This window comes from Haliotis asinina, chromosome 6 (genome assembly GCF_037392515.1).
Source record: "Haliotis asinina isolate JCU_RB_2024 chromosome 6, JCU_Hal_asi_v2, whole genome shotgun sequence".
NCBI classification, from domain to species: domain Eukaryota; kingdom Metazoa; phylum Mollusca; class Gastropoda; order Lepetellida; family Haliotidae; genus Haliotis; species Haliotis asinina.
The window spans coordinates 64,071,055-64,095,382 of NC_090285.1; the positions used below are offsets into that span (position 1 = coordinate 64,071,055).

General features: G+C 37.4%; 1 protein-coding gene across 17 annotated transcripts in view; it reads right to left on the reverse strand.

The window, feature by feature from the left end:
• Nucleotides 1-24,328, reverse strand: part of LOC137288102 (neuron navigator 3-like) — a 514,936-nt gene that overhangs the window by 106,165 nt on the left and 384,443 nt on the right. For 16 of the 17 annotated variants that reach the window (XM_067820497.1, XM_067820495.1, XM_067820494.1 and 13 more), the window contains exon 7: nucleotides 9,067-11,521. In XM_067820497.1, coding sequence (XP_067676598.1) covers nucleotides 9,067-11,521 — 2,455 coding nt within the window. Of the gene's footprint in view, nucleotides 1-9,066; nucleotides 11,522-16,728; nucleotides 17,528-24,328 lie in introns of those variants that run through there. The other variant, XM_067820498.1, reaches the window with a different exon arrangement.

Sequence of the window (24,328 nt, forward strand, 5' to 3'; positions counted from 1 at the left end):
TCAAAAGGATACAAAAAATGTTTATCAAAAAAAACATCAAGACGTCATTATTCAATTCTAAAGGTACAAGATCAACATTACTCGCCTTCTGCAAACAATTTACTGCCAAACACTACGTCAGGTTTGCAAAATATATTTACCTGTCTGTAGATAGGAATTGGTTACCTTAAATTATCATTAACTGAAACTAGCGCTGATAAATAGGTGTTGATAATTCATGATGTAGATGTGGCAGAAGCTTCAGTCTGTGACACTGACACAGATGGTGATGATTACCTGAGGCCAGATTACATCCACTTGTATACAGGGTGTCAGAAATGACAATTATTCTGACAATGACAACATGAAAACACTGTAACAATCCACCATCCCCAAGCTAATTATCATGATGTTTCCCCAAAGTAAGCAAACATATATGTGTGTTCAGCATCTCAAGCACATTCCGAAGCTTCCACCTGACATCTCTGATACTTTGGAGGACTAACAAGATCATCCTTCCTCAACCGATTATTGCCCAACCCCTGGGCTTCCATCAGGGAGTCTTGACATTTACTTGTTACAGTGACAGTTGACGTAATTGCCTCCCCCCATCTCCCAGAACAGGACTTCCTTTTTACCCAGCAGCTGTGTTACTGCCGGGACTGTGCATCTGATGCAGTAACATCACTGCAAGGAATGGATGGAGCTCTAGAGAATGAGTTGTATAAAACAGTATTTCAGTTACATCCTGCACGTTGTCCTCATGATGGAGTAACATATACCGTTAACTAAAAGTAGGGGATATTGAATTTACGAGATTGATAAAGTGCAAAGGATGAAGCCAAGGAAACAGATGAAGAAGGGAAATTAATATATATATATATATATTAAAAGAAAATGTGACAATTTATTCCATTCCTTTGGAAATATTTAATCTGTATGGATATATATTACTTTTTCTCATATGCATTGACATTGGCTAGTGGTATGATTGCAAAATGGAATACCCCCTATTTATTTCTGAATTTTACAGGAAATAATGCTCTTCTACTGTTTGGGTGAATCATATGAGTAAGGTTTGGTGCAGGCAAACCAAAGTTCATAACAAAGTTGAACCTGCGATTTAAACCTTCCCTTGGAGGATCCTGGTGTATCAGAGGGTTGTGTCCCACCATAAGGAGGGGTTTAGAAGGAAGGTATTGTGTGGCATCATGCACTTTCCCTCCAGTCCCTTCACTCATCATCAGTATCACCCTTAGTTCTAGTATATGAAACTAGCACCTGTCACACTTCCCCACCCCATTCAAAGGATGACATCACATCCCTGCCAGAGACTCACTCTCATCATCAGTGCCATCCTTGGTGCTAGTATATATCATCAGCCCCTATCACCACTATTGAGGGAAATGTCCCTGTGCTTGTTATCCACAATCAACCCCCTCCCTGTGCCAGCCTAATGGCCTCCAAGCTGGTTGCCATTACCACCAATCCTTGAGGTTACATCAATCTGCTGAGAAATGTGGCATAAATATACCTTGTTCCAATTGTGAATGACAGTATGGGGCTACACGGTTTGGTTTAATGGCAGTTCCTGGGGGGCCAGGCCAACATGTTACCACGGTAATGAAGACATTTTTTTTTTGTCTCAACCCATGTTCCATCTATGTTCTATCTTGTTCTGTGTCTAAGTATGCTAAGAAAATTCCATGACAAACAGAATGGGATTCTGTTGGAAACATAAAAATTGCATGCTTTAGCTGGGCATCTCACTGTACGCTAAAGCTTGACTGTTCTGAATTATTCTACTGGCAAAGCATGAGAGTGAGTATTGTTTTATGTTATTTTTGGCATACAACACCAGAAGTGGGGTCCACATATTATACCCATGTAAGTAATCAAACTCAGACCTTCAGTGAATATGAAAACAATTTAACTACCGTGTCCACCCTGCTACAACAGAATGTTATTTAAACGTTTTCTTTGAAACGATAAGATTAAGAAACATCTTGATGCTTAGAAAGTAAAGCATATACTTTCAGCAAGCAATGTTTATGTGAATTCCCCACTGCAAATTAAAAAGGAATAATATACTAAAGAGAAGACATCATTCATGTCAGCTGAAGTAAATGCTAATTTCTAAAGTGCCATATAGTCATCAGTTGTGACTTGGCTGCAAGACATCTGATGTGCAGGATGTGCATGGTATCAATGAACCAGTTTCCTATTGTACCAAGCGTACGTACTACCATACAAGACTCCTGAAATGCAGCAACATTGACACTGCACATCACCCCCAAAATAATTCTACAATCTCTTGTAATTTCAACTGTGACAAAACTTTACATCACAGTTAACAAAGTTTTGCCATAAAGAAAAACAAAGATAACCGAAACAGCTAGAGAACCACTTACCGATTCTGCAGACCTGTAGACAAAACCTGAGTGAACTCTGTGTGAAGGTCATGAACGATATATCCCCACACCTTGATGAGTATATCATTTCACGCTCATAGCACAGTGATGTTTTGGATTATACCATCATTCTGGGTTATCAAATAACAGAAATCCCTGTCCATGGTGTTATTTGTGGTAGAAAGTGTTTACATGCGCTGTAAAGGTTGAAGTATATTTTGATGACCCATAACCTAGATAGTGATCTCGGTACCAGAGAAAGTGGTGAAATCTCTTTCTTTGAAGGGAATCGGGACTAAAGCATTATTCCAGTAGGGGTGTTGGGTTGGCAGGGATAGAAGAACACACTAACAAGTGTTGACAATGCAAAGACAGATGTTATTACCTGAACGTCCACACTTTTCTCACACTTTTATGCAAGATTCCTGTAATTCTAAATACATGTTTTTCTTATTTTCAGAAGAACCAACCATACCCTACAATCGAAACATCTATTCTATGTGTTTGCAAAGTCCATATCTCATTTGACACTAGAGTAAACTCTGAATGCAACAAAATAGACACGAAAGTCAAGTTATTTCAAACAATCTCTACATAAAATTTTACAAGATTTCTGAGTAATGATTGTTGTTCCAGATTGACTATATAGTGTACATTTCACTAATTTTTTGGCAGGCACAACGAACAAGCTTCCTGCTGTCAGACAAGCAGTACATGAGAATCTTTTCTCGTTAAAAGCCTAATTTCTGAGGCACTGGAATCTCGTCAGACCTGACACACATGCACTAAGTTTGAACATCTGCTTAGCACTGCAAATTTGCTTCCCACGTGTACATCTACTAATCACTGACTTTTTATAGCTCATCCTAAATGTCAGCATAAGAAAATAACAATCTTAAACCCTCCTCTGGGGTTCTACAGATTTTATTCTAAAAATGTTGATAATCTAAAGATGATAAAATATAGTTTCTACCTTTCCTTTTGAAATTTTTATCATCTTTTAAGTTTGAAATTAAACAAATATAATTTTGAAAATGTCTAAAAGATAACAGTGAATGTGTATGCTTTGAAATAATGTTGATAGAACCCAAAAAAAGGTTGAAACAGTTGTAAAGTCATAAGTACTTGGAATATGTAGAAGTCGTGCTCCCGTTTTGAATCCAATCATAAAAATAAAAAGTAATAAAAGGTGGCTTTATTTTTCAGGCAACAAATATCAAATCAGACTTATCATGGGCCAATGGCAGACTCATTTCATATTAGATTAGACCTTGGGTAACTGCATAGCTGAAACTATTTGCACCAAGCCATATCAGCCCCTGACTTTTTCTTGGTTGCAATATATGGTTCCCAGCAACAAATTGTCCCATTCACTGACAAACAGATCAACTAAACATTCCACACTTAAAATAATGTACAAGTCCAATAAATACCCTGTGCACAAGTCCAATAAATACTGCCCTAATACAATCTTGTTGCAGACCACTTAGTTTTTATGCTCAAACCTCACATTAAAGAACAAATGTCTGTCTGACAGCTTTAAAGGTCAAGAATATTGCATCTCGTTTATCTTAAGAACAAAAAAAGGTGCCATGCCAATAACAAGTAACTTTCTGCAGAGTTTGTCAGACTAGATCGACTGATAAACAGGTGGTTATGTAAATCCGATACTGACAGACATCAGGGAGGTGTTCGCTACATATTCAGCCACAAAGAATCCAAAGATGTTTCTTTTTATGTTTTTTCATTAACGCCTGTAATTCTTGTTCTGTGATAAAAACACCAGGGCCACCTGCCCGGAATGTTTGTCAATCTTGGATCACTGCCAAATGGCATTTATACCTTTATAACCAGAAACCAAGACTCTGATAGTATCTATTAGAAAAAGGTCAATGGAATGTCAGGTTAACCATTTTAGAAGAACCTTCCTTAATCCAATTACTTCCATTCTACAATGAACGTTCATAAACAAAATCCTTCAAACTTACCTCCCTTGATGTACTTTCTCTATCACACTAAAGATCGGATAGCTGTGTCAAATTTCTATCCCAAATTAGTAGATATCAGAAGCACAGATTACTCTGTGAATGTACTCCATGACTTAACTCTGAGAAACAGTTGCTAGAAGTCAAGAGGATGAAAGAAGTATAATCTACCTTCTGACCAAATACATACACGAGCGGTCAAGAATTACAGAACACATATTCCTATCATTGCTAAATCACTTCCCATTACAAGATTGTGCATTAACTCTGTAACAGAAGAGGATACACCTTTGATCTGTTATCATTTAAACAGTACCGGACAACTAAACTGATACCATGTCATCCTTTACAAGTAAAAGAAGATGTTTTTGCAAATTGAACATTTTTTTAGATATAAAAGAAGATATCAAGGAAACTGTTACTACATACATCAGAGTAATACTGAAAACTGGTTAGCCATAAAATCTAGAAGACTTTGCAGTACGTACTTGTTAACCACTTAACCTGATGAAATGTCAGAAGACGTCTGCTTCCTTAGGGAGTCACCATAACCGGTACTGCCCAAGTCTCTGACCGAGATAGTATAGGATCCTTTCCATGAAGTAATGTATGAACTATCATTGTCACAAGTAAATAAACAAGATTAGATCGTCTGAATCTCAACCCTATGATTACCAAGTGAGTTAAGTTGCCAGTAATGTTCCAAGGGTATATACTTATGGTTTACGTCAAAGATCAGTCACTTCATGCTTTCTCCCTATGTTCAAATACAAAGCTTCTCCCAGGATTTAAGCTAAGGTACCCAATGCACCTTACTTGTACCAAGTATATCTAAAACGTGTGCCAAATTAACAAAAACCCAGAATGATACAAGAGATACTTTTCATGGTTTCCAGTCCTTCCCATGCTAACCAAACAAACACATGTCATAGTCCCATTGGATGCTTCAGTGCCACAATATTCTTTTCAATGTATGGAACACATTCTTAAGAAGAACGTTTACTGGTGAGGTGTTTCTTCCAAAAAGCAAGAACCAAGACATGGCACCTAGCAAGTCACATACAATGATTTTCAGCACTTTGAAAGACTCCTTTAAAAACTTTTCAGTCATAATTTCTTTTGTATCATTGTTGCATAAAATAACATGTTTCATGTTACAGTCTTCACAGGCCTGCACTTTAGGATGTATGAATGTGTAAATAGTCTATGTGAGTCTCTATATCACTGGATACACCATGGAATCTTTGCAATTGTGTTCAAGGTTGTGTTAAAACACACTCTAGATTCTTAAATTGTCATTGAATATTATCTCACAGAGAAAATACCATCTCCCTTATCATGTTACAATGGGATGATCTGATTTATTTGTTAGACCCTCACAGAAATATAATCTATATCATCATAGCAACCATTTTAATTATTGAAATCAAACACACATTTTCATTGATTCTCCAGTTGTAATGTGTATTTGACTCCTCAATATCTATTTGATCATGATATATTACCTGAAGCACAAAGACTTAAGAAAATCATAAATAACATCTTAATTTTAACAACATAATCTAAGTTACATTTACAAGGATGTCATAGTCCTGTTGGCAAGTCCTTTTCAACATTCAGTAAAGATGACAAAACAGATCCATACAAACAGAAAGTAAATACTTCAGTGACAGTACATTCAAAGGTTCAAATAGTCTCCCTTGAATAACTCTCTACTGCTGAAAGTAAGTAAGGCCTACAACCTCCATCCATTAAAAAAATCTTATCTAAATAATCTCATTTAAACTTTCATCACAAAAAATAATACCTCCTTTAGAATAAATGAAACTTCTTCACTTGTAACTGTGGCAATTGTTAAAGCAAAGAGATGTATTTTATGTATGCACTCTTGAGCATAATTTTTGCAAATTTGTTGCTAGGCAACACAAGACAGCTTTTCTTTGCACGCTTAATTGACCATAAAAGATAACCAGCTGACGTGCAGATCGATCAGAGATGAAAGGAATTTTTTGTTTGTCTTCTGTCAAGAGTGACAGATTTTTTGTATTCATGTCTCATTTTCTCTCCTACCTATGCAAGACTGTAATTATGAAAACTATGAGTGATATTTTTCAACAGTAATAGGTAATTCACTTGCATGATACTGGCAGTGAAGGCGCTCGAAATCCATTACGAAATTAATTAGAGGCAATATACCACTGCTGTTTCCTTGCATTTTCCCGTAATCAACTTTGGCAATAATAGTTAGCACTAGGTTGAGTATCAGGTTGGGTGAAAAGTCTGGCCTTGGCCAATTAAAATATGATTCAGTGCAGAATGAATCATGGATGTGTTGGCATTGCTGAATTAAGCATGGAACAATTTATTACCAAATTTGTGCAACCATTCTCCAGAAAATTTGTAAATAATTTTAGATTACATCTGGACCATTTTTTTCAGACTTCCTAATTCAAATTTTGATGTATCCCTGTCTAAAAATAATGTGTCTTTGTTTTCTCATCGCTAGTGCATCAATAACTCATGAGTTATCTCCCCTGTTCCACAGCTGTCTCAAAAGACAATATTCAAGATGAAGTCTAATTATCACCATAAAAGGACATTTTTGGCCATGATGACCTTAGGAGAAAAAGCCTTGACGCCTTCATTAGCAAATAATGGTTCTAAAACATACACTATGCAATCCCTAAACAATAAATATATTTTAGTACAGTCAAATATAGTACAACTCAAAAACATAAAAAGACATCAACAGAATTTGATAGAATTTAAAATTTGAAAAGTAAAATAAAAATAACAAAGCACTATGAAAAACATGTTTTAAAATGTATTTTCTAAAAGTTACTTTTTACTCTCCTCAAAATGTTATTCATAAGAATTCACATGTGACTTTCTCCCCAAATAATTAAAAACATTAAATGAGGTTTTCTTATTATAAGATTTGTCATTTCTTCCATTAGAGGCTGTGCCAAAAGCAATTGTTAATTTTTAATCCAACTGACTACAGAAAATGTTCCAATGATAGTGTTGAGAAATGTAATTTAAAATGTTAATTACTGTTAAAATCGATCAGAATTCAGTGCCAAATATCACAGGCCTTGCCTGAAAGCTTGAAGGAACTGCTAGGAGACATTTAAGTTGATTAGCATTTCTTCTATGAGACAAAGACAAAGAAATTCTTTAACAAGCTCACTGAAATTAAAATATGCTTCAAAATACTCTGTAAATATGTTTCAAAAGAACTGTTTAATAGTACAAATAATATTTGTAAATGTCAGACACAACTAAATACACTTAATAATTCCTCAAATTATTTTTTGCTAGTTTCAAGTATAATATTAAGTGTGAAAAAGTAGCCCTCACTTAGGATTGAATAAATTTGAATAGATTCAGGTTTTTAAAATGACTGTGTCATAATGACCCAGCATTATGACCCATCAATAATGACTGGCTGAGTGAGAACCTTTTTCACCATACTACAACACCTGCTCTCAAACTATTCAAAACGACTGCCATCAGCCAGCAATGTTTGCTTTAACAATACCATGCACCATATGTAATTTTGCCAAAGGTTGATTTTGCCCTCATGCAAACATGAAACAAAAAATGTACACAATTCTGATATTATTAATCTAAACTGAAGCAAAGAATTCTTTTTTTGAATTTCATGGTTTAAAATAAGTCAGAAAAGTTGTTCAAGAATATTTATCTCACTAGACCTCCATCTTCTAGTGCGTTTCATTTCATTGCTTATTAGATGTCATATTCTATTCACACCTTAATTAAGCAAAGTGGTAGTATAGGTTATTTTGAAGAACATAATGTAGACTTGCATCTGTTTGTTTGTAGCTCTTCACTCAAACGCTTAAAAAAAATGATACTTGATCATTCAGAAACAGGAAATGTATGTCTTCCTTTGTTATGTTGTTCAGTCAGAACATGGTGTCAGAATAGAGGGATATTTTATTCCCCTTCAGGCAGTAAAATCTGAGGTTGAGCTTAACAGGCTACAAGAGACTCAAGAGTTTCCTCCCTTGTAGAAGTTTCATTACCCAAAATAAGGATTTTAGTACACTTCAGTTAATATAGCTTCTAACAAATATTTCTGGCAACTGTTTAAACTGATTGGTTTGATAATCTATTTAACAATTTAAGAAGTAAACACCATTTCAAATACCAACATGGTAATCAATCTACACAATATAAGACATGATATCAAGCACATTAGAATGCTTACTATCAAATAAATATATCCAACCTTGAAACGCTGCAGATTTATGCATTATGCGTGACATTTGAGACAAGAGTTGAGACAAAAAGTGATAGAACTACAAATGTGTTAAAATAATAAACTGATTTTTCACAAGCTGATTATATCCCCCTCAAGAAATAATAACATAAGAAAACACTTTGAACAGAAATATCATAAAATGGAAAAATAACTGTGTTGTATCACTTGAACAAGTTCCCTCAGTTGAATTAGTTACCTCACTTGAATAAGTTCCCTCAGTTGAATTAGTTCCCTCACCTGAATAAGTTCCTTTTCTAAAGTCTCCATCTTACCTGTATGACATCTGTGCATATACTGGTCTACTGAAATCTGTATATGCTTGAAACCACTCATTATGTCCTTCCATTGAAGTAGGTATAAATATACTTATCTATTATGCATGATGTAAATAATTTAGTCTTACCTATCATCGTCCACAAGTCCACTGCTCTTCTGCATACACTCCCGAACTGCCTGCATGCCTTCACGGAAGCGTTGTTGTAGACGTCGTGCATAGAGTGAGGCTCCACCTTCACTCAGATACCCACTTGCCCATTCTTCTCCTCGGTTGCTTTTCAGTATATCGCCATCAGACATATATCCTGAGACATAATCATATGTGTCAATATCAGATCCATAGTCAGTGTCTGACACACTGGGACAGTTTGAATTAGTCCTCTTGATTTGCCCCGAGTAGTATTTTCCATGATCAAACAGGGGCCGATTGACCCCGAGCCTACTGGGCGTACTTGCTGCATACATGGTTGTCTGGGGTACTGAAATCCCTGGTATGTGGAAGTTGCGACTGGAAGACAGTCCTGAGTAGCCAGAGTAGCCACGGAAATACCCATAAGGCAGTGCACGCATTATAGGTGGCATCGGTTTGATGTCCATCGTCTCACCAGCATCATCAACAAAGGTGGTTTCTTTTTCAGAAAATGTAGTTTCCTTTCCTAGAGAATGCTTATTTATGGTTTCAGTTCGCACTTCAGTGTCAAAAGTTGTTTCAACCTTTTCACCATGCCGAGGCTGTACAATTGCAATATTGTTTGCAGGCTTGCCAAGATGAGAATTTAGCATTTTCACTCCTAGTTTAGGAGAGTTTGTAGTCGCTCGGTCATGTGCGGCAAGAAGTTCTGAGGCTGGTGATTTCATCACTATGCTATCACAAGATGAGTGACCACTTTGACTGGAAGGAGTAGAGTCACTCAACACCTGATCAGGAGTTCCCACTTGTGAAGAAGATGAAGAATGGATGCTATTACTACTATTTTCCTTCATGGATTCAGTCAGATATTTGGTTGGTGTTATCGTCCTTTGCAACACAGACAAATTAGTTTGTGTATTCCCATCAGCCTTTGTCACTGACCTTGTCGTTGGTGCCATGGCACACGTGGGTTTGACAACATTGACAGTCTGGGTCAAGGTCACCGAACCACTAGGACTTGGACTTACCATCTGACTCCTTGGTGACCGATCCCCTCCTTTGAAGGTTGATAGATGACCTATTTGACTACCATGACTCGACTTGGGTGGTATAGTAATCTCAGCCATCACATGAGCAGTTGCTCTTGGAACTGTAATACTGGGAGAGCTATGCTCTGTTGTCCGGCTCTGTTCATTCTTCCTAATCTGTTCTTGCCTCATCTGATCATATCTCTCATTCTCCTGTCGTATGTGCTCCTGCCGAATCTGTTCTTGTCGTATCTGTTCCTGACGGATTTGCTGTTCTTGAAGATTCACCCTTGGATGATGTTCCCTCTGCATCAGAATCTGCTGTTGCTGCAGCTGTTGTTGGTCTAGATTCTCCATCTGCTGTTGTCGCTGTTGCATTTGATTGAGACTCATCTGACTTACCGGGATGCTGGACAGGCTGGGGTAACTACCCTCAGGGGTGGACACTGGACTCTGCACCTTTGATGAGCTGGAAGATAGAGTCTTATGAGCATTCATTCCAGGGAGGCTGGCATAGAGGGATTTGCTGTGTTGTGATGAAGAAGACGAGGAGGAACCATTCTTACGTTCCTCTTTACTTGATTTTGAGGATTTCCCTGAGGCAGATTTTGGAATGCCCGAACTTGGAGCAGGAATTTGTGATGACCCTGATGACTTTGAGGACTTTGCTGATTGGGAGGATGAAGACTTTGGAATTAAGCTGCCAATTTTTGTCCCCTTTTTTGAAGTAGGTGGGCTGGGCTGACTCTCCCTCGGAGGCCCCTTTTCTGTCTTAACACCCTTGCCTTCTGTTTTCCGAACAGGAACTGGTGAATTCCGTGCTGAGGGATTGGGTGAAGGAGTCCGATTCTGTGATGAAGGTGAGGGTGTGTTGCGTTTGCCTACATTTATATTACTGTCAGGGGCTAGAGTATTAGCATTATCACGTTTCGTGCTGAATGCACGAGCCAAGGACTTTTTCCCGGTCTTTGCCGGGAGTTTGGGGCTGCTTGAGCCATTTGTAGTACTGCTACTAGCTCCTGCATCTGTGGAGCTGGAGCTCCGTGCACTGTATGATGATGTCTTAGAATCTGTGTCACTCCGTGAACTTGTACTTGTCGTACTAGTATTACTAGTTTTGGAAGCACTTTTTACTACGCCACTTTTTCCTTTTTCTTTTTCTTTAGAATTGAAAAATTTAAATTTGTCCAACATAGAGTTCTTGTTATTTCCACTAGGTTTAGAAGGATTGCTCTTCGTTGAGGATGTGGAACTGGTGGAGCTTGCACTCGTCCTATTTGACTGCTTTTCTGCAGTTGGGGTGGGTCGTCCTAAGGACCGCCCACCTGGCGTAGGAATACCAGATTGGGATGCACTACTTGGCGAAGTAGCTCGATGGGACACCGAGTTGTTATTGTTATTCTTCGGACTCACCAAATTGGAACCTGGAACATAAAAGGATATTTTTAACATCAGCAGTAAGACTTTGGGATCATTTGAAGCAACATGAAAACAAAATTTCAAACAGTATTTAGCACTGAAAATAAAAAAAAGCAGTCATATTGAAATATGTTAACAAACACTGACATTAAAAAGCCATGAAACGCATGACAGGGCCCAGATTTTAGAAGCTGTCTTAGTGATAAGTGATAGTCGTAAGTGCCATACATAAGCATTAACTTATGACTATCTTAGCACTAAGAGAGCTTCTAGGCCTAGCTGACATCAAAATTAATATAAATAATCAAACATGAATGCTGACCAACTACATGTGTATTCTATTTTCATCATATGAATAAAGACAAAAGATTGTGAGAATATAAATATCAAAAGAAATTCAAAATGATTCATTCATTCTTGATACAGTAAACAAAAACCCATTTTATAATCCATGTTGAGACCTGTAACACACTTAAACATATCATAGCATTATGAGAAGCTTCAAAGTACAGCCTTCAGACTACCATGTTTGGACTAGAACCAACTTTCATCATGACAAGTGAACACCAGAACCACTGGACTATCACAATCCTTTTATCAAGCATGAAGACACTGTACTGGTGCCTGGTAGGTGCCTGATAAACAGCTTAAGACAAAGAAGGTATGAGAAGACCACGAGACAATAAATCCACCACTTCTATTATATAGCCATGTAAACTTTGGATAGTAATACTGGGGTGCTATACAGATGGCATGGTCAAATTCCGTATTGCACCCCAGATTCCATATTGATCACCTGTCAGTTCTTCTTTCTCCAAAGTTCATTACAACTGATTAATGAAAAGAGAGTATATGATAAATATAGAATGTCATACTAGGTCATTTGGATGTTTTGTATTGAACTTGAAGATGTCATGGGGGCAGAGAAACAATGAGGATGAGGTTCTATACATGGACAGACTCTCTCTCTGTATTGATGTTTTGTCACACACTGCACGAAATAATGCACAAGCTAAATGCAAGCCAGGAAAATTCAAAGCCGAACAACCCAGAAAAAATAGCCTTCTGTTTACAAACAGATTAGATGGCATAGAAACAATCTGCCATCATATATACAACTTCAAACAAATCTAGAGGATCTAAATTGCCCTAAGCCATTATTCATGTTTGTATTAGCATATGTCATGCTACTCTCAGTTATTATATGTTATTGTATGACAACACATATCTCAATATGTTTTGACATTTAAATCTGGTAACTTTTCTGAAAGAGATCAGAAACTAAATGAGCTGATTGAGTAATAAATGCATCAGCAATTTTGCAGCTATTCACGGTTAGTGAATCCAAACTACAGTACTTTATATATTCACAAATCACAGATAGAAAAACATTTCTTTCTTCATCATTCAATGACCTGGAATGTTATTTTTATCAACAAACACATGAAAGCAGAACTGTCTGTTGTTCTACTTCCTGATCAACGTCCTCAATTCAGCTGATTTCTGTCTGTCAGAGTTGACAGCCCCACCTGCCCTCTGTACTGAGCACATTCCCCTTTGACAATTCGTTGATAGCAGATCTCTTTACACAAGAGTGAAGGAGCTCAAAGCCTTGTAATTAGCCACTTGATGCATGTTTGGGGCAGAATTACCCCCTTAAAGTGATAAGCCTTTTCTACAGTTGTCCAATCATCAACATCACTTTTTGTCAATGCGACAGGTAGGTGTCAGTTTCCTGAACACACAACATGAAAGGGACAAGATAACTGTCCCAGCTGCTGACAGCTGTTGGTTTCTGGGGTCAGTGTTATTAGGGTTTTACAATTCATCTACAAAACCTTTTTTTCTCAGTCAAATGATACAAATCGTATTTGCTTTCATCCCAATTTTCTTAATATGAAAAAAAAACTTGTACATATTTTTAATTTATATTATATCAAACCATAATGTTCATAATGCATATATCATTTAGATATTTGAACTGATAAAAACAAAACCATTCTTCAGGAATTGATTTTAAAAAACGTCATAAAACCTTTTTTGGCCTACTCAAAAAAGGACTATGCAAAAATCACACCTTATAAGCAGGTCAGAGAGAGTTCACAAGTTCATTAACATCACTGTGTTCACAAAGCAGTATCTCAGCACCACATACATTGCAATACTCAGTCTATACGCGTAAGCCCCGAACATGAGCCAGCTCAACTCATAATTACCTAGCATTGTATGTATGTCAGCAGAAACTGAAGCCTGAAATACACGTCTTGTCAAATGTTGACATTTGACTGATGTATGGATTGAAATGTCAGACTTTTTCATTAACCACTGACAAAAGGTACATTTTCAGTCAAAGCCAGTAAAAATATCCTATTACCTTGAACATTCTTGCCATGCAACATGTGACGCAAACACATGACCTTTTCCTAAATATTCATATATGCTTGTGTCAATACGCAAATCAATCACAATAACCCCATAAACTCCCATTTTACCCCACAAAGATAACAGCTGATGGGAAATAACACTAGGTCTGGTTTAATGATCAGTGGAATGAAGCACGGAACTTAATGCAAGGTGATTTGACAACATAATCAACCATAAAAGTGGCAACTTCTACTGAAATAAGCAAGTGCATACGTCATGTACATTTCATAGACATGCATGGCACTTTATCAGTTCTGGATATATGTTACCTGTGTTAATTACAGGTGTAACTGATAATGACTAGGCATTAAATTATGATGATGATGAAACATTTCCCACCTGCAATCCCTAACGATGAAACTTGACACCCTGTAATTTTTGCGTTTATTGCAGTCTGTTTTATCAAATATCAAACTGAACTGAGTTATTGCATGGCTATATTGATTGAGATAACACAGAGTCATTGACTTGGGAAACATTCTACACACCATATTAATCATTCGTGTCAATAAATGCTGGGCCTTAACTTCTGCCTATTCCAACCTGTGACAGTAGCACCGGTACTTTTGAGTAATTCAAAACATTTAAACATTTTTTAGCACAAAAATAACATATGCTCTTTCACTCATCACTTATCCAGGACCTTCAAAATGTAATCCTACAGTAGCCTCTCTGTCCACTATGTAATAATGTTTCTGCTAAACAATTCCACAATTTCCTAAATGCAAAACTATGGTCCAGCCTACCGATGAATTTAAACACTATTCTAATAAATTCAGTTTATTAAATCTAATAATCACCAACTTCATCAAACAGTATAATCAATGGCCGATAGAGTTATGTTATAGGGATCTCTCCTCAGTATTCCAATCAGGTCATTGAGTCAGGTCCATGATCATGAGGGATGGAAGCCTACTGTACTAGTAGTATGTCTCAGACATTCAACACAGGGGAAAACCACAATGACAATTAGTCAGTGGGTGACTTTAGTTTTAGAAGTGAGTCAGCACATTTGTTCATAAGCTATAAAGCAATATTCCATCAGAAATGCACTTTACACATTTTACCCATGTGAGGAATCAAACCCGGTCTTCAGCAAGGTGAGTGAATGTTCTAACCAATAGGCTACTCCCACTGCTCTACATGGTAAGCAATGATTAATCCTGAAACCTATTCAGTTCTAATCCTTCAATAAGCAAACAGTATGCCTGATTTTACCACTTTTGTCAGAATATGCTAAATTTTCAGTCAAACAATTAAACCACCTTTGAATCTCATGAATTATAACATGGTCTTACACTCTGGTCAATCAATCAGAAATGCTAAAAAAAATATTCCTATCTAGCTGAGACGTTCTCGGCTCCATCTGTTCATTCATTAAATATACAAGGAGACACTTGATCTGAAAAGCCTTGTCTGCAAGACGTTGATGACAACATTGGAATATATGAAGCATTAATGCAATAAATGTATCGATTGCTCTCAAGACCAAGCACTTGTGATAGATTACGATGCACTCTAAATAGCTGTCTTCTAACTGTCATGTTAAGACAGAGTTAATATTTCATACCAGGACATACAGGTCTGATCTTTAACATAATCCAAGCATTTCCTTAATATTGCTTCTTCCCTTGAGGGCCTAGATATTGATGTTGAACAGTATGTGGAATAGTATCTTGTGTTTAAAAGGTCTAGATGGGATGCTGTGGATATTGATGGGCAAGGATGGGGGATGAATGGGTGGATAGCATCAGATGGGTGATGAAATATGGGTGGTGTGAGATGGTGATGACAGATAGGCAGTGTGAAATGGGTGATGACAGATCAATGGTGGGAGATGGTGATGACAGATGGGTGGTGTGAGATGATGACAGATAGACAGTGTGATATGGGTGATGACAGATGGGTTGTGAAAGAAGGTGATGACAGACGGAATGTGTGGGATGTGACAGATGGGTGGTGTGATATGGTGATGACAGATGGGCAATGTGAGATGGGTGGTGTGAGATGGGATGACAGATGGTTTGTGTGAGGTGGTGATGACAGATGGATGACACATGATGGGTGGTGTCAGATGGGTGATGATAGGTGGTTGGTGTGAAATGTCCGATGACAAATGGGTGATGTGAGATGGCGGTGTCAGATAAGTAGTGTGAGATGGGTGATGAAAGATACATGTAGGTGGTGTGAGATGGTGATGACAATGGGTGCAATTGGGTGGCATTAGATGGGTGGTTTGAGATGGTGATGACAGATGGGTGGCCCAAAATGGGTGGACATTATATATGAGAGAATGTGAACGGCTGACGGATGGTTATTGTTGAGTCAGCACCATCTTGTTCCACATTGCGCCTGATTGTATCTGTACTGACATGGACCTATCCTGAAGCAAACAATTTTGGAACACCGAAACAGAATCACAAAGAATACCTGAGCACAACAAAACATTGCTAGAATTATCAATTTTGGCTAAAAACAATAATAATGTGTTTTATCATAATCTATTATACTCCATTCAAGGTGTGCATCAATGAAACAGGCCTGATACAACACAACAACACACATGTGTACATGCACCAAACATACTAATCACTGACAAGCTACATAAGCATATGTTGTTATGAGAATACACTGCATAATGGTCACAGATGTACACAAAAGATAATCAACAATGAAGATGAACTGAAACTTAAAACCACCATCCAGACAAAAGACTGACTGACCTGAAATGCTACCAGTATCCAATGATTACCACAAAATCATCAAGTAAGCACAATATTTATCCTACCTTTGTTACATTGTCACCAATTTCCTTGGATCTACATTTCCGATCATGAATAAAAACACAAACACGCTCGACAAAGGCCTTGTCACAGTGACCGTATCCCCTCATTTCCTATTTGGCAAGACTCGGCAAAATGCAACACAAGAGGTGGGGCGTCCGTGTGCTACCGGTCTGAGACTGTGTACATATCATGCTGATTTCACACTTTGACACGACAGGCTTTCAAGATTCAGGTGTCCTTCTCCAGCTACAAAGGCGACACAGACGAAATAAAGGTGGGGGTTGTGGCTCATTGGCTGGCAATCAGTAGGGAGAGGGGGATGTTTAGGGGGGATTGTGATGGGGGAGTCAGCTGTAACAGTTGCGTGATAAGGAGAGATTCTACTCCTTGATTTGTTGTGCTTGGTTTTGAGCAGAATGAAATATAAAGGATATGCTCATTTGAGCATTTTGTTCCACTGAATAAAAATGACAAGCTGAAGGAGAGCTTGTATATCTATATGATATATAGATTGTTGTCATAATCATCATGAAGTTATAAATATATGATCTCGAATCTTCTCTCTTATACATCCTTCCACATAAACTAGACTCATCATCATCATCATCATCATCAGTTGTTTTATTTTTACTGGCATCACATTTCTGTATTGAGCAGTAATGATTGTCCTTGTAATAATAAGTAATATCCCATCAGAATAATCATCACAATCATCATCATCATCATCATCATCATCATCATCATCATCATCATCATCAAATCTATGAATCTCACATCTTCTCCCCTACACATCATACAATTAAACCAGACAAATTTATGTCAGTCACAAACAAGTAAGCATGTATCTGAAATGACACAAAAAGACCAATCCTACCTCATGCCTGCATGTCAGGAAACCGAGAACCAGACATACTGGTCCTGGTGTAAGTAGCTTGTCTATTTCAGCAACGTCACTACGTGTAGTGTTGTACCTAACCCATTCTGTTGTCAATAGCCACTACATTTCACCCCCTGCCCAGTTAGTGCCTTTGTGACTGCAATCAGGGATTAGGGAGCACTAGCCGACTGATTCCCTCTGCCTGATGTGATAGCCCTTTTATCTGTACTACTGCTTGATTCAATGTCTAAACAGGTCTCTTCTATCAGGGCATAATGGCTTCACCTTCAGGGCCGATGGTGATGTCAAGTGTATTGGTTGAAATGAACGAGTGCAGATAACATTAATAGCAGATATGATGGATGCTACTTTCAAGGCTAAATCTCACTGTGCTCTATGATGAAATGGTAATGAATGATATAACAACCCAGGGCAAAACACCTGTTCTGATATTGACTCTGGTTTGTTTCAGTGTGACACATATCTACACATGGCAAGCATTGGCTGGGGACATGTAACAACTGAAGCTATAACACAATCAGTGCTCTATGACACAGTAGACATTGTCTGTGTCCACCAATCTACAGACTGTAGGCTGGCATCTCATCCAGAGGGTAAACTTGTACTTATATTCCTAACCTTATCATCAGTGGCTGCTCCTTAATGTAAACATAGCCCTGCTAGTGTTTCATCTAGGCTGTCCTATAGGCTCAGAAATAAAGCACTGGTCAGTGCAGAAAGACAGGATAATGTTTGCATTCCTACAAATATAAACCACCATCAGGGAACATTGGAAGGAAACCACCTTGATATATTTGAGAGGTCAATTTCTGAGAATAATTTACTTCTCCTCCCACATTTTCATAAAAATATCATCCACCAATATTTGACTAGAGCAAACTAATCTACTGAACATAATTATGAAAACAAGTCAATATGATTCATTATCATACAGTTGAATCATATTTATATTATGAGCATGTTAACTAAGACAAATGTACTTTTCCAGTAGACTCACCTTGTTGATGTTTGTCCTTTTCAGTCTGGAGATCAGACTCACTGCTTTGTTTAATCAACTTTTTGTCTACCAATTCTGTGTATCTAGCAATTTTCGAATATTTCCGGTGCTGATTGCAAGACATTTTCACAGGGATGTGAATGTACATATATTTCATTCACAAAAACACAGATATATATAAATATATGTTCTGAAAAACTATTCCACGACAGCAAACAGCTGCTGTGATTAAAACACCTGTTTTACATTCAAGTTTTTCCTTCCTCGGGAAAAATAAGAACCTGTTTTTCACAAAAAATATAACTGAGCAGGTGATCCTGTAGATATACCACAGCGTGGACTGCTCCAGAGTTAACGGGACTCCATAAGATCGTCCATGTCATGTGAAAGTCTTGTCCACTGCAGTAAGAACCACTGGTTTCACAGACATCAGTTACATATAATTTGAAACTGATAACCATTCACCTTTAACACAGACTTATATCACACTGAGTAGCATGTCAGTATCAATGACACTGACAGTTATCCATTTTACATGACCATGTGACATTATACCACTCCACAGATGAGGAAATATCCAACACAGAATTCCAACTTCGTCCAAGACCATAGGCAATATCAAAATCAACCCATCAAAATTTACAAACTACTTCCAACAATGATAAGAATTCCAAATGATGATCACACACCACTATAAATACCTCGTTGATCCCCGTCTCTCACATTTTCCTGTTTTTATCACTCTACACACAACAACAAATCCAAGAAAGAAAGGTGACTACAGCACAGGCATTACAGCACTTGACTGACCATAACCTGCTCAAGTATCACCCAGCAGACAAGTATATGTCTACGCTTACTTATCAGTCCAAACAATAATCTCCTTAATCCTTACAACAATACATTACACCTTAACAATGCATAGGTGGAGCAAGCACTTTGGTATCACCTCCTACTGCTAACACATCCAAATAAATCAACTCCAAGTAAGGTAGGTGGTCACCAAAACCTGCACTTGTTGACAGGAATATAGTACATGTTAGAGACTTCTTCACGTATATTATACCTGTCTGGGCCCTTGGGGCTTCTGTGTTGTCTCTTGCCAAACATTCAAATCACTTTCAGTGATATTTAGCATACAACCCTGGGGAGACATACATTTTTTAAACATTCTTACAACAGTGAAATGCAATGTAACGATGATTCACACTAGTCTACAAGCATATTTTTAATATTTTCCTTTATACTGTCTGGTTGCTGTACCAGTTCTATTTCCATCTGCTATGGACTATGTCAATACCAGTAGTGTTTATTTAACAAGTCTTTACATACTCAGAAGTACAAAATTCTCCTAATGTTGTATCACAGATGTCTTCCAATACAGTGAAATCAGTAAGCTTTACATTACCATCACTGTATCAATATTTTCTTAGAGTCATTCTAAAAAATCAACTGATAAAAGATCCTTAAATGTTGTCAAAAGTTAGGCAGGTTTAAATCTAAAAAATTAAAAAAAAAGAAAAAGAAAAGAAAAAAAACAACAGATGTTAATTATAATTATCTAAGCCTGATTTGTACTCAAGCACTAACCATTACCCAAACACAGATAGGACTGAAATTGACATGCCTATGTCCTTTGAAATATATATGCTTTATTTAACACCTGATAGTTGTATTGAAGTACTGATGCTGTCATCATCAATGACATCATCACTGATGCCATGTTAGGAATGCAATACTCCAAGTGCAATGTCTATATAATGTTTCTTAGAAGTTTCAAGCTTGATCTGATAACTTAATCCCTTCTCATTCACATCTACAGCTTGTACACTGAATGTCACTCAGTAAATTTATGCCAGGATCCTGGCCTATTTTTAAAGAGATTATGACATCCAGCATATTCTTTAATCTACTCTCATCATCACTACAAAGATCAGTTTGACTAAGTTGGACTCCTTATGACTTGAACCAGACATGAGCCTTCATCAATTAGACCAAGCCTTCATCATTTAGACCTGGCAGAGTACAAAGACATGACACATATATTGCGTGTCAAGATATTTTAATCCTGCTTGTCCATTCTTCCGACAAGATCTGGATACATCTCTCTCTCTATATATACAGGCTGATGATGAGTGTGTCATTGTCTTCAGAAGGGGGTAACTAGACTTAGTGGCACTGGTTACATGTTGTATACAAGATAAGTACTGGTCACCATCACCCCGCACCAAATGTCTCTACATACAGCATGTTATGCATTGTTACAAACACAAACAGCATCACAGCCACATCCCAAATTGCTTGTCAAACCAGGTCACAAAAAATGTATTTCATATCCCTTGCATCATACCCAGTGACAGCGATCACTGCACCAGACATTGACAGTGGATGACCTGAGTTCTGTAGTTATAGCCCAAAGCAGTAGCAGACATGGTGCAGCCTCAGACAGCAGAATGATGTTTTATACCACTAGAGCTAGACATGTTTACCCTTCTCATGAACACCTGCTGTCATTGTTTCCTTAAAAGGATATATTCCTAATGTTCATCACCATTATGCCATGAACATATAAATTCACCTGAAGTAAGGTACAATAGGCACAAACATCAGTAGTACAATGATAGTAGGATGATGCAGTGATAAATTTGAAATCAATACTTTAATTATCAAGAACGTAATTATACTGCCCTCTAAATCCAGGTATTTTTATGTACATATTTCCAGAAACAATTATTTAATAAATCTGTCCTCAAAAACTACTTGAACACAATTCTGGATCTATGCATGGATACAACAGCAACTTCAAGTCACTCAGCTGTAGGCTAATTTCAGTCACCAGTCCCGCATGTGCACTGAATGACCTTCTTATCATTACCCTGAATGTTCTCCTGGGTGATAGACATGTGCAAGTGCGAACTGAAACTGACATGGTACTATGCAAATGTGAAATAAGCATCATAATTCATTTCAAAATTTGCAGCATGTTTGTTCATTTTGACAATGATGAATAGTTATGACAATAAAGTTTAAAAAAGTAATTATTCATGAAAAGAGTTTAATATGGCATAGTTTCATACGTAGATTGTATAATATGGAAGTGTGATGTAAGAACTGATTGTGTTCATTTGAAATAGACAGCACATGAAATATACCATCATTGTTTCAGGATGACAATGTATGCTATTATCATCAATCTCTTCCAAGACATCAAAGAAAGTGATGGATTTAACTGTCAAAATACATGTTAAAGCTGGTTAAAAAAATGTCATTGCATGAAATGAAAGCATCTCAATTTCTTCTTATAATTATAAGCAGAGAAAACTTCTGAATCTACTTAACAGTTATTTTTTTAAATGCATTTGATATTTTTCTCAATGGACTCTGGTTTTAGCATATATTTCTTGTATTGATTATAAGGATTTTCTCTCAAGTACTTATTAAATAAGTTTGAAAAATATTTTCCCACAAACTAATCCCAAGAATTCAGTGAAGTAGCTTAATCTGCTGCAGACATACATTGTTTAAGCTAGGGAAATGAAGTCCAGTGTCAGGAGGTACATGATAGGGTCGGTACATGATTGCAGCATGTTCTACCGAGATACATTGAAAGACAGTGTACACAGTGTCATAAGCACACGAAACAGATCCTGGCCATAACCTACATGCTCATGTTTGTGGTGGTGAACCTGGACAGGATACGAAATGTCAGGTGATGCCATTCCAGTAAAACATCAGTTGATGTGTGAGTTAGTGAATAAAAAGTAGTCATTTAAGATATATTGTAAACCTTGAAAGAGTTTAATTCACATTTGTTTCGCTAGAAGTGAGTGAGTGAGTGAGTGAGTGAGTGAGTGTGAGTGAGTGAGTGAGTGAGTGAGTGAGTGTGTGAGTGAGTGAGTGAGTGAGTGAGTGAGTGAGTGAGTGAGTGAGTGAGTGAGTGAGTGAGTGAGTGAGTGAGTGAGTGAGTGAGTGAGTGAGTGTGAGTGAGTGAGTGAGTGGCGGTCAGTCAGTTGGTCAGTCAGTCAACTGATGACATTCAGAACCATGTCTATGGAGCAGACAACCCTACATGCACTACCTAGTCTGACCATGATGCATTGCCAGCTTTCAGAGTGCAGGACTTAAAACCATCACAGTTCAAAGCCAATCATCATAATACTGCAAGACCAATTATCATCTGAGCAAAATTTCATAGAATAATGAAGTGTCTCGTGAATTATTATTCCATTATCATGGAATAATGAGTGTTCATAGAAATTATCATTCCATGATAAAAAGACCAATCAACATAATAGCACAGGAGCTGTGATTATAAGAGTATATGACAACCACTATCAGTACATGACCAATAATCAGCACACTATGACCCATTACCATCAGAATACATATCCAATCATCTAAACTCTCCAATCCTTATCACAATACTTCACTAAAGCATCAAAGCAATCAAGTTCAGCATCTGAGGACAAGACAACCAAGTACAGCATCTGAATACAAGACAACCAAGTACAGCATCTGAGTACAAGACATCTAAGCACAGCATCTGAGTTCAAGACAATTAAGTACAGTATCTGAGTACAAGACAACCAAGCTCAGCATTGGAATACAAGACAACCAACATCAGCATCGGAGCACCAGACAACCATGCTGTATCTGAGTTCAAGACTCACAAATATCACACTACCAAATATTTCAGCATTTTTCTGGATGCACATGGCTTCACTTCAAATATGAGTCAGTTCCAGAACATGACCCCTCTCCAACAAGTAACAGACTTAACACTAATCCAGGAGCTTCTCAGATCCGTGTATGAATTCATCTCCAACTAATGAGATTTTATCTGATAGGTCCCTGATCTCCCTGACAAAGACAAGATAACGATATGGACATGGGGCTAAATACAGTCTGACATCTTCATGACAGCTCTTGATGACCTGTCTATCAAGTTCCACAGAAATATACACAGGATCAAGAGCAGGTCTCTCATATACTGTGTTTCAAACTAAATTCCCTTCAGTAGATACAATGAGCTCACCACTACCTCTGTATGAGATTCATAAACACTTTCCATCATTGACCCATTATCGATGAGTCGATGAGTAATGTAAGATAAAGCTAATTAATCTTGACAAGTCATAATGATCCAACTAGTTTTTGATGAATAAGAATCAAGATTTAACTTAATGGTATTTCGAGAACAAGAAGATCTAGAGTAATGGGGTTTTGATGTACATGGATTATAGAACAGCATTTATATAGAAACAGTCTAACAAGGAACCTTTCATAGGCACACAGATAGACCTGCTCATAATTCATCAGAATGTAACCCTTTAAGTTCACATAATGCATTTGAAACTGTAACATGATGACAACATTGGTTGAGTTCTATTATTATGTAATTGTCGAAGAATTCCTGACAATGAAAAAGCATTTCATTGAACACCTGATTTGTTTGTCAGCCAATACAGAGCAGTTTCAAGTTCAAGGCAAAACCTTTCTGGGTTATGTTCATGACAGTTCCATTCCAACAGACAAACAACAATACAATCACATTTCTCTGATTTTGTGGAAATCTAAAATAGTCTCCCTTATCAATCATTTCTCCGCCAAATTTATGTTCTTTGTTGAGCAATCTCTCACTATTCCCCAGTATCCCTCGTACATTACAATAATTTGATGTGTTGTCAGTGTCTTGCTTTGAACCAAA